Genomic DNA, 15,760 nt, shown 5'->3' with positions numbered 1-15,760 from the left:
TGAAACTTCCTAGGAGGATGGTTTGTGTATCAGCAGAGGAATGAAGTCCACAACAACTGTGGCATTGAGATATACTACCAAACCGACATGCAGAGCACCTCAGAGAACATGTTTCTGGAGCTCTTCTGTCAGATCATCTCCGAGCCTTGCTTCAACACCCTGCGCACCAAGGAGCAACTGGGTGAGTGGGCAGCGGGGCACAGCAGGACGCTTCACTCCTCGAGGAACAGCTGTTGTCCTCGAGAACATCTGCCACATGTACAGCCCCCCGTCATGATGCCTGTGGGGACTCCACTTCTAGAAGATAAGCAGTTACTATCTCCTGGACAGTAGAGCAGTTCTTAAGGAGATGACATGTGTTTACCTCACATACGTGTCTGTATAAAGATCATTTTGGGTGGGGGAAAAGGATGCTAAGGGCAGGCTGTTGCGGGTGACAAGGTGGGAAGCCAGCCATCCAGAGAAGCTTAGATTTACTGAATTTTGGGTTCCTTAAGAGGTCAGGTATTTTTTATTCATCTTTGTATCCCAAGCCTGGGGCACATAGAAGGTACACATAGAAGTCACAGTAAGTGTCTTTTGAGGACATGTTTTGGGCAGTTTTAGGCACTGTTAAAAGCCTTGGAGATCCTGGAAAATTTGATCAATTTGATCAAAAAGAGCAAGCCCCAGTAATGTGCTTTGAATAACCAATGAAAAAGGATTTGGATGAGTCTCTTAAAGTAACAATCTTTTTTTAAACTACCACCATGATAGATGCTGGACTGCAAAAATGGGTAAAGTTTGGATGGTCTATTAAACTCAGTCTCATCAGGAAGGCAGACCTATAAGGAATAATTGTAGTACAGTGTGGCAAATGCTACTAAGAGTGTTCAGACTCTAAAGGCGATGCTGAAGGTAGTGAGGTGTGGTTCAGGGCAGAGCGGAGGAGGCAAGCCACAGGTGCGTTTAGGTAAGATACAGATGGGAGGTAGCAGAGGAGCTCACAATGGGAAATGACCTTCAGTTACTTGGTCTCTAAAGATTTGTAGCCTGAGTGAAGTCAATCCAGGGGTAGGTTATCTAACAAGAAATGCAATAGTGAAGGCAAGTTCACATAAGGAACTTGGATGTGAAAGGACACCAAGCTAGGTCAATGGTTAGGGCATGAAATGAGTCCAGCATTTCATAGGGATGAGAATAACTTTAACATGGATTGAAGGGGATTAACTGACAGACAGTGAGGCGCTTGGGAATGTTGCATAATGAATAGGCGTTTGTGACCTCCAGCTCTCCAACTCTTCTTCAGAGAGCTTGTCTGCCCTGTCCTTAGGCACTGAAGATATTTTCATTGCTGATTTCTTCAGAGCTGATTGATATAAAGCCCTAAAGTAGATTGTATTTGCTCTGACGGGATAATTTTTGAAAGATTAAAAGGGACCCATGTCTGAGATGCCGCGGTCCCGACTGGCTGGTGTTTGTGTTTCAGGCTACATCGTCTTCAGCGGGCCACGCCGAGCCAATGGCATACAGGGCTTGCGGTTTATCATCCAGTCAGAAAAGCCACCTCACTACCTAGAAAGCAGAGTGGAAGCTTTCTTAATTACCATGGAAAAGTCCATAGAGGACATGACAGAAGAGGCCTTCCAAAAACACATCCAAGCACTAGCAATCCGTCGACTGGACAAACCAAAGAAGCTGTCTGCAGAGTGTGCTAAATACTGGGGGGAGATCATCTCCCAGCAGTACAATTTTGACCGAGGTGAGGCATGATCAGGGCCCCCATTCATGGCGTGGAAGTGAGACGTTCGAGGGCGCTGACACCGCTCTGCAAAATGGTGTTCATTTCATAGGTGACGTTTCGGGACAGTTTGGGACGAGGTGGTAGTACTTCTAAAGGACTTATATTTAATGTAACAACAATTTCCTATTAGGGACTTTTTTTTCTCTCTCTCTCTTTCTAAAACTAGAGCTGAATCTATCTGTATCTCGTCACAGTGCACTAATAGTAAATCTGATCTCACTTTATTCAGTATGCCTCTGAGACTGAGCAGATATGTAGGCATCTATTTCTCATAGCTCTAAACAGAAAATGTGCAGATTGAACTCTCTTGAGACAAGTGCTGTCCTAGAGGCACCAGGGTTCAAACATCTGCCTTTAAGGATCTCCCCAGATTTGTCAGTGCTTTTAGATTTAGAAGAGCTGTACTCCCCAAAGTCTCCTGCTTCTCAGGGTCCTTTACCTTAGAGCAGAGATTAACTTCAGCTACACTCGAAGTCAGAAGGGTTGGGTCGTGTTCTCATTCTGACAGAGACAAGCCAAAGTTCGGCCAGGTTGCCTTTTTGGGGCCTCCGTTTCCTTACCTGTAATTTTTCTAGCAGTTGGATTCATTGTTAATGATAATAGTAACTACCAATTACTGAACATTTGCCCTGTACCGTGGTATTATGTGATTGTCAATTAGGTGGTTTTTATACCCAATTTCCAGATGAAGAAACTGAGGCTCAGAAAACCTGAAGTGACTAGACCAGGAACCAACAGCTCACCCATAGAGAGCCAGGGTATCCTCTTACTTTTTACTTGAAATTTTTTCCCTTACTACTTGCAGGAGCAATTGATCACTCAAAAAGATGGATATTTAAGAGTGTTGGAGTGAAGAATATTGTCATTTAGTGTAGTATTCTGGGCTGCTTAAAGTGGAAATATTAATAAGTTCTTGTTTGATTTCTTTTTCAGATAATATAGAAGTTGCCTATTTGAAGACACTTACCAAGGAAGATATTATCAAATTCTATAAGGTAAATTCACTTTACATGTTTAGACTTTGACCAGTAAGAAAATGTTACATGCTTTGTGTTGTGTGTTGCCACTTTGAACCCATTCAGGCAGGACTTATGAAGGCATTTTTATGGATTTAAGTATTTTCGAGACTTATTACTGTTAGGAAAAAGAGACAGTCCTATTGAACTCAGTACTGTTGTCCTCTCCATCTGGACCAAGGACTGTGGTGGCCCTTCCCAGCTTCCAGACCCACCTACTTAGGTTACCCTCTTGTTTTTTCTCTCTGTTCCCCACTCCAACCCACAGAGCATTGATGAGCTTATCATGGGAAGAAAGAGCAAAGAAAGCAAATAGAACTTGAGAATCAGAGTCTTTTCCAGTCTCTGCCAACTATAAATCTTCTCCACTGATTTGGGTGTCACTGAGGACCCTGGTGGGCTACATTCCATGTGGTCACAAAGAGTCAGAGACAATTGAAGCGACTTAGTATGCACACACGGCTCCTTTTAAAAATAAGTGACCACTCGCCTTTTTTTCCCAAAGCACTTAACTGGTTTTTATTTTTTTGTAATTTAATTCACATACCACACAATTATTTATGTAAAATGTGTAATTCAGTGGTTTTTAGTATACTCATAGTCACTCATTAGTCACAAGGTATAACCATAATCACCTAACAATTTTGAAACATTTTCTCGCCCCAAAAAGAAACCCCAAAGCCTTTAGCAATCACCTCTCTCCTCCTCTTTCCTTCTGTTAGTTTCAGGTATACAGTAAAGTGATTCAGTTACTCTTTTTCATATTCTTTTCCATTACAGGTTAACTGACTATAGTTCCCTCTGCTGTAGAGTAGGACCTTAATTGTTTGTCTAGTAATTTATATCTGCTAATTCCACACTAGAGATCTTGTAAGTTTTAAGTGCCTAATAAAGTTTATCAGGAGAAAAGAGAGGTACTGCCATTAATGTTAACCCAGTTCTGCTCTAAGAGGTTCATACTGTCTAAATTTTCCCCACCGTAACAGAATTTATAGAAGACTAGCATAAATGTTAAATGGGCATAGAATGTGTGTAATAACGATGCTAAGTGCAGAGATTAAAAATTTATGTAGCAATTGAGCTCTACCTAAAGGGTTACATATATTGTTTGTAATGTACTGGGGCATCTAATTTGTGTAAAATACTTTTATGTCTATTTTTTAGGGCAAGGAACAAAATTCTACTCTGTAATTACCATAGTGTCTTAGAATTATACCTTAGCTGGTGTCCTGAGCCACATCTCCTGGTTCATACCTGATTTATTAGACACCACGGTTTTCATCAGGAGTTCAGTCCTGCCTTGTGCTGTCATCTCTGGAAGGGATAGTATCTGCTTTCCAAGGTCATTTTTCAGGGGTATATCTTAGCTGTCAATACAGGAGTCCTATTTGTAGTTCTTATTAGAGTGACTTTGTGAAATTAATTGTGCAGTGAAGGCTAATCATTTCTAATCCCCTGCTGTTGGTGCTGTGTGGGAGAGTGAGGAAAAGCAAACGACTCCTGAGTTGGAAGTGCCGATAGTTCCATAGAGGAAAGGGTGGCTTTGCACCATCTACCAGTTATTACACCTATTCTCCCCCCAAGAGCCTGTGCAAAAGACAAGGCTCCTGGTCTCTGTCTGTGCAAACAGATATTCATACAACTAGTAACACCTTAGCAAGAAGAAAGAAAGTTGCAATTTTAGGTTCAAAATTTGATAGTAAATGTCTGTTTACTGTTTTCCTAACAGTATTTTGAATGTACCTTTCTCAGCAATGGGATCTGAGCCATTTTTGACTGTGGAGATGGCTGCCTGGTCAAGTTACCATCATCTTTAGCTCCCTTGCATTGTGTAGAGCAAAACGACTCTCATCTAAACAACTCTTGCTCTTTTGAAGTGATAGTCTTAAAAAACATGTATTTTGACAAGAGGGAGGCTAGGCCTATGAACAAATATTGCATATCTGGAAAACCTGTGTACCTTCCACTCAGTTTTGCTGTGAACCCAAACTGCTTTAAACAATAAAATATATTAAAATATCTTTATATGTGTATGTATGTAGTAAACACACACATATGTTAAAAATAAAAACTATATAAAATAAGATTCTGTTCTGATATATTGGGTTGGCCAAAAAATTTGTATGGCTTTTCCCGTAACATCTTATGCTTTTCGTCCAACTCAGTATAACCGCAGGTAGTCTTTGTGTCTGTAAGAGAGAGGTGTGGTAGGACTGTGAGGGACAGAGTTGGGTGTGGGAGCAGGGCAACGGGACACTTGTCGGCTGCCAGGCAGAAAAACGTCCCGAGCCCTGCTCAGAACGGCCGGCCTCACTCCGTGATCGGAGTGGGGCAGGAACGGGAGCATATGGCCCCTGAGCACAGACTCAGGGCTTAGCTCCATCACCAGCTAGCTAGTTTTGTGACCCTGGCCAAATTCTATAAGCTTCCTTATTTATGAAATAGAGATTAATTGGAGTATTCATTGAAATCAGGTATGTAAAGTGATTGGCACTTAGCAGCATTTATTAAATAGTCTCTATTGTTGTTATCACTTTATTAGTAATACTCAACTTTAGGGTTTTTAAATAGTTTAATCAAAATGCTTCAAATGAGAGTATGTTTTCCTCCTTGATGTTATAAAGTAGCTATTGTGATTGATTTACTATTTAAGACTGTTACACTTTGTGAGGTTGGTTACTTGTTCTCATTTTGCCTGTAAAAGAGGGTGCTCATGTTCAGCACTTTTTGGTTTCTAAGACTTTTATTTTAAGACGTTTATTAGTTACGTGTGTTCAAAAAGCATGATAACCTAATATACTGTGATGTTTCCAGAAGAAATGAAGATTTGTCTTTGCTTCCACAAATTCTATTATTTGAAATTACAAGTGGTACCTGATTATTGAATTTGTGAAAATAACAGTTATGACTTTCTTGTCTTAAAAAGTGAGAGTATTTATTACCAAGCTTACACTAAGTCCCGAACAAGGTTTCCCTAATACACTTGTGTTCTGTAAGATACTAATGGGGTACCTAGAAAAAGGAGTTCTGTGACCATGTAAGTTTGAGAATGACTCTTCTTTGTTCTCATTCTTGGGGAATCACAGAGCATGTTAGGTTTTACAGAATTCTAAGAGGGTCTTCCCTGGTGGTCCAGTGGCTAAGATTCTGCACTTCCGCTGCAGGGGCATGGGTTCAGTCCCTAGTTGGGGAACTTAAGGTCCTGCATACTGTGCAATGCAGCAAAAAAAAAAAGTTCTAGGAACCCCATAGTAAAGATTTATTTAGCCCAATATTTGTTTAGTTTTGATTAACAAAATATTTCCTAAACTGATTTCACTATGGACACTTTTTGTTGTTGTTCAGAATACCTATAAATATCTCTTGGGGCTCTCGTGTTCCTTAGAATAGAGTTTGCAAGAAAATGCAATTGGTTGGTTTTTAGAAAAATGCGGATTGTCCAAAGTTGGTCAGGAAATTGAACAGTCTGAAACTGAGGAGGATGTTCTATAACCGACATAGGTTAAGAGGGCAATGAGGGTTTGGGTGAAATGAGATCAAGACTACATCTTTGGGGTGGGGTGGGGTAGGAGTTGGGGGGAGGCTCGGGAGGGAGGGGACATATGTACCTGTGGCTGATTCATGTTGACATATGGCAGAAACCAACATGATATTTTAAAGCAACTGTCCTCCAATTAAATAAATTTAAATTAAAACAAAGAAAGAATACATCTTTGGAAGCAAACTTGACTCCAATAAGTAAGATGCTCTCAGATGAGACAAACCTGGGCTGAGCTCCTAAAAGAGGCTGTTCTGCCAGCTTTGCTATGCAGCTTCAGCAAGGCTTCCATTTCAGCTGCACAGGACCAGGCTTACAGTAACTGTTCCGTAAATAACTGTGAGTCAGTCTGACTTTGCTGCTAGTCTCTTCCTCTAAGGATACAAAACATTACTTCTGGCTGAGGCATCAGGGGAAGCTTCATCACAACTGGAGTCTTCCTTTTGGAAAAGACATAAATATGGCCCTATCATTAAGGGAAGAGTGAGGAGACACTTCCCCACAGGATCCTTCTGCCAGTGTACCGCTCCTGGCATTCTTGGTAATGACTAAAGGGAGTCCCTCCAGGCAGTGTGGTGGAATTGAGAGAACAAGCATACATGCCTCACTTCTGGCCCCATCCCCTTATGAGTTGTGTGGCTCAGCAAGTTGTTACGTGTCTCTGTGTCTTAGAGTCTGAGTCTCTAGAATTGGAATCATGGTGATGCTTAGCTTAAGAAAACCAAGTGTTCTAACACAGGGAAGAGGCTGATACAAGGCGACAGTCAAGAGATGTCAGTTCTCTTCTCTTCTGGTAGGGGAAGAGCCACAGCAGTGCCCTGGTGCAGAACCTGGGGAGGTTCCTGGGGAGCAGGCATTGTGGTCGTCCCTTAACTGAGCTCAGGCCATTGTCTCTGCACACACCTCAGATCACTGGGAGCACCCCTGGTCACACCCTGATGAGGACTAGGCTGGGTTTTTAATCCCAGTCCAGGTGCTTATTAGCCGTAGGAGCAGGAGCACTCCCGTTTTCTCAATGTACGATGGGGTTAAGAATAATTCCTGCCTGCCCTCCTGATGTTTGTAGAGTTTACAGGAAATGCTGTAAGGGAGGGGAAAGAAAGGGACGCAGCTTTTCTGTTTCTGACTGTGTGCAGGATGACTCTTTATGGTCGTAAAACAGCACCTCATTTTAAGTTCCCTGGTGGGGCAAAAGGGTGACCTTGCTCTTCTTTCCACCCAGGAAATGTTGGCGGTGGATGCCCCGAGGAGACATAAGGTATCCGTTCATGTTCTTGCCAGAGAAATGGATTCTTGTAAGTACTGAGAATTGACTTTTTAAAAGGGTGTCTTTAGGCACATCCCTTAGAGAGCACCAGCAAGTAAAGGGGTGCAGAAGGGGAGCTACCTGGAGACAGGGTCTGCTCTATCAAGGCAAAAATTAGGGGAAAAGGGAAACAAGGCCGTGCAGGGGCGAGCCGGCACCAGATGGCACAGTGCCGAGCCGGCCACAGCTCTGTCAGAGAGCACGCCAGTGCTGGCAGGACGTCTCCGAAGGGGCGATATGGAGCCACTGCACGTGGGGAGGGAGGTGAGCAGTCTGTCTGCTCAGTTCTTCCCATCTCCTGTCTCTGGCTGGCTTGGCTGATGACTCCCCCGACTTTCTTGGTGGTTTTACTGAGTCCTTCGGGTGGCCAGAGCCTCAGGGACCAGTGAGGTCAAAGCTGGGCAGTAAAGCAGCTACAGCCAAGGCTGTTCAAGCACAGTGAGGTCCTGAACCATCACCGGGGACCTTCTGGACCAGAGGCAGGACAAGCTGTCAGGCCTTGGGAGCACACAGCCTGAAAGGATCTGAGAGGCACATGAACTGGGCCTGAGGCAGTTTTTTAGTGAGCTGAGTCTGGTTTGGTTTTGTTTGTTTGCTCTTGTGTACAAATAGTGAGTGCAAAGCATTAAACCTTTCTTTTTTTTTTTTAAACAGGTCCTGTGGTTGGAGAGTTCCCATGTCAAAATGACATAAATTTGTCACAAGCACCAGCCTTGCCACAAGTAAGAAACATAAGTGTCGTGTTAGCTTGCACTGTTAGAGGACTTCCTACCTAAGAGGAGCTTGTTCGCCAGGACACATAAGACCAGAGGTTTTGGGGCACCAGGTATCGGGGCACGTGCTTCAGGCCCCCTCAAAGGCCAGGCTGCCATTCCTTCAGTCTTCATCTGGGAGGACCAGTGACTTTGCCCTTGTCGGCCTCATCTACTAGCTTGAACAGTTGTGTTACTCTGCAGTGAGTCATCTCCAGCCACATTTGTCCCCGCATTTTCCTTGGCACTTGTGCATTTTAATCATTTTGACCAGTTGGCATTTACTTGGAGGAGGAGGAAGCTGGTAGTATAAGCAGGCCCTCGCCAGGTGGGCACACTGGCCTCTCCACTCCACCCAGGCCACAGTCCTGAGTCCTTGATGTGCCTGACCTTGAGCACCTAGGGGAGGCCAGAAGTCTTCCCTGACCCAGAGACTCACTGGGAACTCTCACCATAGGTCTGTATAGACCCTCTGACCCTACTGATCCAGGAAGAGAGTCAGCAGATATAATATGTAATACATGGTGCAGAAACTAGTGTGTATATGCAAAAATAAAGTTTATGTCCTGTTCAGTCTGCTAAATACACTAAGAGAAAACTTTTTTTTTTTTTGCAGCCTGAAGTGATTCAGAACATGACTGAGTTCAAGCGTGGTTTGCCACTGTTCCCCCTTGTGAAACCGCATATTAACTTCATGGCTGCAAAACTCTGAAGATTCCCCATGGGCGGGAAAATGCAAGTGGATGCATTCCTGAGTCTTCCAAGGGCTAGGAAAACCATCTTGGCCACTTTAATAGTTTCTTGTTCACTATTAGAGAGACATAGAGGAAAAAAAGAAAAAAAAATTTGTCAAATGTCATTATGTAGAAATATTAAAAATCCAGAGTAATTAAATTACAAAATCTTATAGATATAGAATATTTTTAAAATACATGCCTCTTAAATATTTTAAAAGTTTTCATTACTAAGAGAAATGTCCCTTATATAATAGTACTTAAAATGATGAATGATATTCCTATAAAATCTTCCTTCCTTATTCTGTAAAATAGTCACTTGTCAGAGAAAAATATGTTAGCTTTTTTCTAAAAGCCTCCTAGGTTGACAGAAAAGACTTCAAAACATATAGAAAGATAATACATTTTTAAAAATTGATTCTCAATTTTGCTTTCTACTTAATAGTTTCATGTAAATAATGGAGAACATTACATTTGGCAGATAATGAACAAAGCAATGTAATTTTCTTTTATTAGTGAAATTGCTGATTAAGGCATGGTTTTAATCTTTTTATAAAATTTGAACATGTTTTTTATTCAAACTAGTAAAATGCTGGAAAACTCTAGAACACCCTACTTATTTACAGTGCTAGAAATACAGACTTACCTGACATCAATTTTGTCCCAAACTGAATTTCTCAGGATTACTGTGATTTCTTTCTGATTGAATTATATTGACATTCTTGTTCATAGTTGGTTTGCAGTGTTCCATCAGTGTCACTTTTTCCCCATCAACACGTTGCTGTATTTATTTAACAAAGACAGATAGGGTCAACTTCAGATCCCACTGAGTGTGTGACATGCTTTTCCAACATCAGCTATTCTAAATGTCTGTAACTTTTTACTATGGCAAATCGCAGTCAGTATTCCAACCAAAATATTTGTCCCATTGTGAATATAAAAGGCAACATGTACAAAGACACCTTTTGGGAGGTACAAAAAGGAAAGCCTTGGATTCTTAAATAGTGTGATCTCCATAGAGACACTAATCCCCGTTTTGCTCCCAGTCTAATATTGCCTTAAGTGTTAAGTTGTTTTTTGAATATATAAATACAAACACACAGATGATGACTGGAGTGAGCTTTTAAAAAATATTTTTTCTTCATGAGATACAATTATAGATGAAATTGTTACTATATATTTAACAGCCATTTTGAAATATTTACTGTTATTAAAACTTAAAGAGAAATTGGAAACACACAGGCACTAGTAACAGTAAGTGGTCCTGTTGTTGACTAACTCAGGCGAAGTAAAGAATAGTATTTCCCAGTGACATTTTACCTCCATGGAGTCGATTTGCCAGGACTTCTTTCTGTAGAGTCACGTCTCTTTCACATCTTATGTTTCACATTTGCCATTTTTCCAAATAATCTGAATTTGGGGCAAGAATGATAATCAACAACCGTGGAGGCTGCTTTTGAAAGCGGGGCTCCGTTTCTACTGTCAGATAAATGTGGTGCTGTAACCGTCTTTTTATCCCTACCTTCAAGAGCTTCCTTGTACGAAGCTTGTCTTTGTCCATCAGAAGGTGTGTGAGTCACCATCACTGCCTTCTGGTTTTATGCATTTGTAGAGTATGCAGCTTTTCATCAAACTGCAAATATATATGAGAGGGATCAAAAATGAGTCCTGAGTGTATAAATCTGCCACTGGAAGAGTAAATAACCCACCTAAACCTTTTCTGTGGAAAATTATGTGCTATTGGGTACCTTGGCTCTTTACAAAAGTGGGGGGGGTGAAATTTGAGTGTCATTTTTATGGGAAAGTGACGTGAAGAGCTCTGGAAGGCATCCCAGGTAGTCTCCAGGAAAGTCTGGCTGCTGGTGAGTGTGCTCCAGTCTTGTCTGCTGTCCACGGAGGACCTCCAGCCACTGTTGGCTCACTCAGGCTGACTTACACCTTCAGCTAAATAGGTCCTAATTGTAGTCCATGAGCAATAACAGACTGCCTGGACACTGCTCTTTCCTCGGTGTAGAGGAGGTTTGTGAAACACATTCAGGTGTCATTACCCGTGACTTTTTAAAACGTCTCTTTCTCTAGTTGATGTGAAGGGAGAGCATGTCACACAGCCAGTAGGGGCGGAGGGCTAGGGTGATCCTGTTCACAATAAATTGCCTGGTTTTCACCTCTGGAGTTCGCATTTGTATTATTTTTACAGTTTTCCGTGGCCGATCCTCAACCTGCCTCTCAACGTCCCAATTTGACAATGTTTCTTGTTTTTTCGTTGTTCCTAATGCAAAAAGCATTGTGTTGTTTTTTTTTTTTTAAGTGAATCTAGGTAACAGTGATTTACTGATACCTCTTGAGTCAATTTCACAATCTTAAGAGCAGATCACTCTGGTAAAATAGAAATCTTGATGTTAGAGGCTGAACTCCTTGCTGTGAGTGTTGTCATTGACCCCAGATCCAGAAAGATTTGTCCTGGGCATTACAGGGAGGAAAATTTTAAAGGTAGAAAAAATACTTTTTCTCCTCTACAGCTAGGTTTCTGCATCTTCCTGCCACATATCTAGCAAATGCCTTGTCCGATCCCTGGCTTCTTACTCCCTGGTCAAAATAATGTTTCTACTCAGGTGGTTACCAGCTGGCTCAACAGGGCTTTTCAAGAGGAACTCTGCTTGTTAGTCAGTTTCCAACCTAGGGCAGTAGAAAATGGCACACAGTCAGCTTTGTGCCTGGGAAGATATGGCTGCGCGATCTGAGGGCCACGAGCCACCCCAGGCTTTGTGAGTTGGTGCAGTTTCCCCTCTCACGATGCAGTGTGTGTAGGGAACCACCTGGTCTGCTTCCCATGTTTACAGAATGTTTATAGCAGAAACCAGGGATTCTCACATACTCATCTTCCCTTGTAAGGGTGTTCCTGCCCTCTCAACCCTGTAGGCTCCTGGATCCCTAGTATTCTGTGCTGCCCGTCTGATGTTCGTTCACTGACCTTGTCAGCCTGAACATGGAACACTCCATGGTGTCTTGTGGCAAAGCTTATTGGTAGTATGAATTGCTACTTTTCTCTCTCCAAAGATAACAACAGCATTTAGAATAGTTCAGACCCTAAATTAACATTAACTGACATTGTAAAGCACTTTGTAGACTACAGACCACCCTCCCACAGTAGATCTTCCACAGAAATCTTTTTTGAAACGAGAGGATGATGATTAAAATCATCATCATCCTCATCCCAGGTTTTCAGAGGTGAAAATAAGCTCAGAAAGTTTGAACCGTTTGCCCAGGACCGTGTGGGAAGCACAGATTCAAACCTCCACTCAGATCTTTAAACGCTAGTTCTCATTGTTCCATGTGGATTTCTTGTAATAACAGGTGGTGGTTCAGTTGCTGCGTCACTTCTGGCTCTGAAACCCCATGAACTGCAGCACGCTAGGCTTCCCTGTCCTCCACTGTCTCCCAGCGTTTGTTAAAGCTCAGGTTTTTAATCACTAGTTCTCATTGTTCTATGGAGATTTCCTGTAATAATAGGTACCAAGTCTATGAAGGTACCTGTGGAACAAAGTAGAAAGGTGGTTACCTTTACGCTTGTATGTACACTTTTTTTCACAGGTAACCTCCTTAGTCTCCCATCCTTTTCCTGTTTCGAAGGGAGTAAAAACCAGGTCTCAGAGTCTGTGTGGCTGTCCTCCATCCGGCCCGTGTCATTTCCCCTCTCCTGGGCTCCCCTGTGGCCAGTTAACCACCGCAGCATGCAGGCTCTCCCTCCCTCTTGCAGTTAATCCAGACCCACACCTCCTGACCTGCCCTTAATTTAAGTTCTCCTTCCTTTCGCCCCTGGAGTGATGAGAAGACCTGGAATCCTTCAGGAAATTCTGAACGAGGATTATGAAGAAGCGTCAAGTTCACCTGTAACCCCGCCACTCCAAGACAGCCATGGGTTTTGGGGTTTATTTTATTTTTTTTGCATTGTTACTTTGCAGTCTTTTCCTCATCCATGTAGACTGGGGTCGTATATTCCGTGTTATGACTTTTTCCTTCCATTGTCTATCTATATTGGATAATCTTGGGAAAATTGTGATATTTGTTGTTGTTGTTGAGTTTTCATGTCTTATACTGTAGTTTGTTTATCTGATCCTCTTTGTGGGATGTTTAGGGTGTTTTCAAACTTTGATCCATGATAAAACTCCTTGTGCAGAGTTTGTTTGTGGTTTTCTGGTTATTTCTTTAAATCACTGGGTTGTGGAATATGAATATATTGTTTAACTTCTTTTTGGAAAAATTTTTAAATCTAGAGAAAAGTTGGAAAATAGTACAGTGCCCTCCCCACTGTATCCACCAGTTTAATCACATTTTCTGCACACATTGCTCCCTCCTCCCCTCCCTCTCTTTCATCAGGTTGCAGATGTCATGGCTCCTCACCCCTAAATACCTGGTCCAGTTTCTCCTAGTAACACAGTCATTGTGTAGTCAGGAACTGGGCCTCACCCAGAGGGAGGTCTGGGTTGTGTCCTCTTTGTTTAGATGTTACATACAAACAAATATGACAGCTTAGATGAAAGAAGTACATATCTTGAAAGAGACAAATGACCAGAACAGACACGAAAAGAGATAGAAAATGTGAATATTCCCTTAATCTGTCTTAAAATGAATTAATCCCTTTTCCACAAAATTCCAAACCCAGATGGCTTCAATGGTAAATTCTATCAGACATTTAAGGGTAAAATTTTAGCAATCTTACATTTTAGAAGACAAGAGGGAACACTTTTATGAGCTCAGCATTATCCTTCTACCAACCTCAAAAAAAAAAATCAAAAAAAGATATTTCAAGTATAGAAAGCTCCAAACCGATTACCCTTTTAAGAGTCCTGAAAGGCTTAAACAAAATGTTAGCAGTCTGAATCCAGTGATGTATAAAAAAATAAACAGCTGATTTGCGAGTACTATATCAACATTACATGGTAATGGGATTCTCCCAGGAATGCAAGGTTGGTACAATATTTGAAAATCACTTATGAGTAGTATTATTTACCATAGTGACAAAATTAAGGAGTAAAAACCACATAATCATTTCAATAGGTAGAGTAAAAGCATTTTACTAACAGCTCTCATTAAACAGGAATAGAAGGGAACTCCCTCAAGCTAGTAAAGGGAATTTAAAGATACCTGCTGGTGCTGCTGCTAGGTCGCTTCAATCATGTCTGACCCTGTGCGACCCCATAGACGGCAGCCCACCAGGCTCCCCCGTCCCTGGGATTCTCCAGGCAAGAACACTGGTGACATAATATGTAAGGATAATATATTGATGAGTACTTTGACCCTAATAGATGCACCAGGATGACGATGTGTGTTCTCATTACTTTTTTCAAACTTGTAAATGAGGTCCTGGTCAGTACAATAGAGATTGGGAAGAATAAAGCAAAACCATTCACAGATGGCATGAGCACACACCAAAATAACTCAGGACTACAAAGTGCTACTACTAATAACTGAATTATCAAGGTTACAGGAAGTAAATCAACAAGTCAATTTTATGTCAACAAGTCAATTTATGCCATCTACAAAATTCTAAGAGCCCCAAAAAAGTAGGGGCAAAATTTTTTTAAATGTGCAGAACCTGTATGCTGAAAACCTCAAAACATTGCTAAAGGAAAGACCCTAATAAAAGTACAAAGGCTTCATATTCATGGATTGTAGGACAGTATAAGATATGCATTCTCCATTGAGCTATAGATTCTAGAGAAGTGCTTGTCAGAATTCCCACAGGCTTGGCGGGGGAAAAATGTACAGGCTGATTTTAAATTTTGCATGGACATACAAAGAACCCTGAATAGCTAAAGTACATCTAAAGAACAAATTTATCCTTCCTAATAGCAAAGTTTATATGCAACTATAATCCAGCTAGTGAGTCCTGGCCTAAGATTGACATATAGATCAAAGGAAGAGAAAAGAGTCCAGAGAAAGAGCCCTATGTTGATTTCAATTGATTTTCGACAAAAGCATCATGGTATTTGATGGGAAAGAGTAGACTTTTCAACAACTGGATCAAAAACACTGGATATCCTTATTGGGCGGGGAGGGGAAATGAACCTTAACTCTTATCTCACAGTATGTACCGAATTAACTCAAAAAGGACTACAGATTTAAAGATTAAAAACTTAAACTGTAAAAGTTCTACAGGGAAACATAAAATCTTTTCAAAGTTTGGTAGGCAAACATTTCTTAAGATACAAAAGTCACTAACCATCCAAGGGAAAAAAATGGGCATATTAAAGTTTTTCAAGTTTGAAACTGTCTTCAGAAGACACCATTAAGAAAAGAAAATGAAAAAAAGAAATGAAAATGGCAAGCTGCTGACTGGGAGGAAATACATAAATGAGACAGAGGAGTTCTATGTAAGAATATATGAAAAACTCATAAGACAAAAATTTGGGAAAGAGCTCAGTAGATGCTTCATTCAAAGATACGGTCAACAAACACATGATATACTCAACATTATGAGTCATCAGGGAAATGCAAACTAAAGCCAACAGGACAGCAAAACTACAGTGAGAAGGAAGGTCAGAGGTCACCCGGAGACGGAGGTCAGGAGACATACGGAAACTCAAAGGACATATGGAAACTTTTAGAGAAGGCGCAGCCACCTCCTCAG

At 41.4% G+C, this 15,760-nt stretch overlaps 1 protein-coding gene across 2 annotated transcripts in view; it reads left to right on the top strand.

The window, feature by feature from the left end:
• IDE (insulin degrading enzyme) overlaps nucleotides 1-11,301 on the top strand; it is a 95,992-nt gene extending 84,691 nt beyond the window's left edge. For both annotated transcript variants that reach the window (XM_040254527.1, XM_040254526.1), the window contains exons 20-25: nucleotides 14-181; nucleotides 1,469-1,741; nucleotides 2,717-2,778; nucleotides 7,560-7,632; nucleotides 8,298-8,365; nucleotides 9,012-11,301. In XM_040254527.1, the coding sequence (XP_040110461.1) occupies nucleotides 14-181; nucleotides 1,469-1,741; nucleotides 2,717-2,778; nucleotides 7,560-7,632; nucleotides 8,298-8,365; nucleotides 9,012-9,107 (740 nt within the window). In that variant the 3' untranslated portion in view covers nucleotides 9,108-11,301. The remainder of the gene's footprint in view (nucleotides 1-13; nucleotides 182-1,468; nucleotides 1,742-2,716; nucleotides 2,779-7,559; nucleotides 7,633-8,297; nucleotides 8,366-9,011) is intronic.
• Nucleotides 11,302-15,760: the final 4,459 nt, after the last annotated feature.

Source organism: Oryx dammah, unplaced genomic scaffold, assembly GCF_014754425.2.
Source record: "Oryx dammah isolate SB20612 unplaced genomic scaffold, SCBI_Odam_1.1 HiC_scaffold_14, whole genome shotgun sequence".
NCBI classification, from domain to species: domain Eukaryota; kingdom Metazoa; phylum Chordata; class Mammalia; order Artiodactyla; family Bovidae; genus Oryx; species Oryx dammah.
The sequence above is the reverse complement of the archived record's forward strand: the minus strand, read 5'-3'. Positions and strand labels throughout refer to the sequence as shown.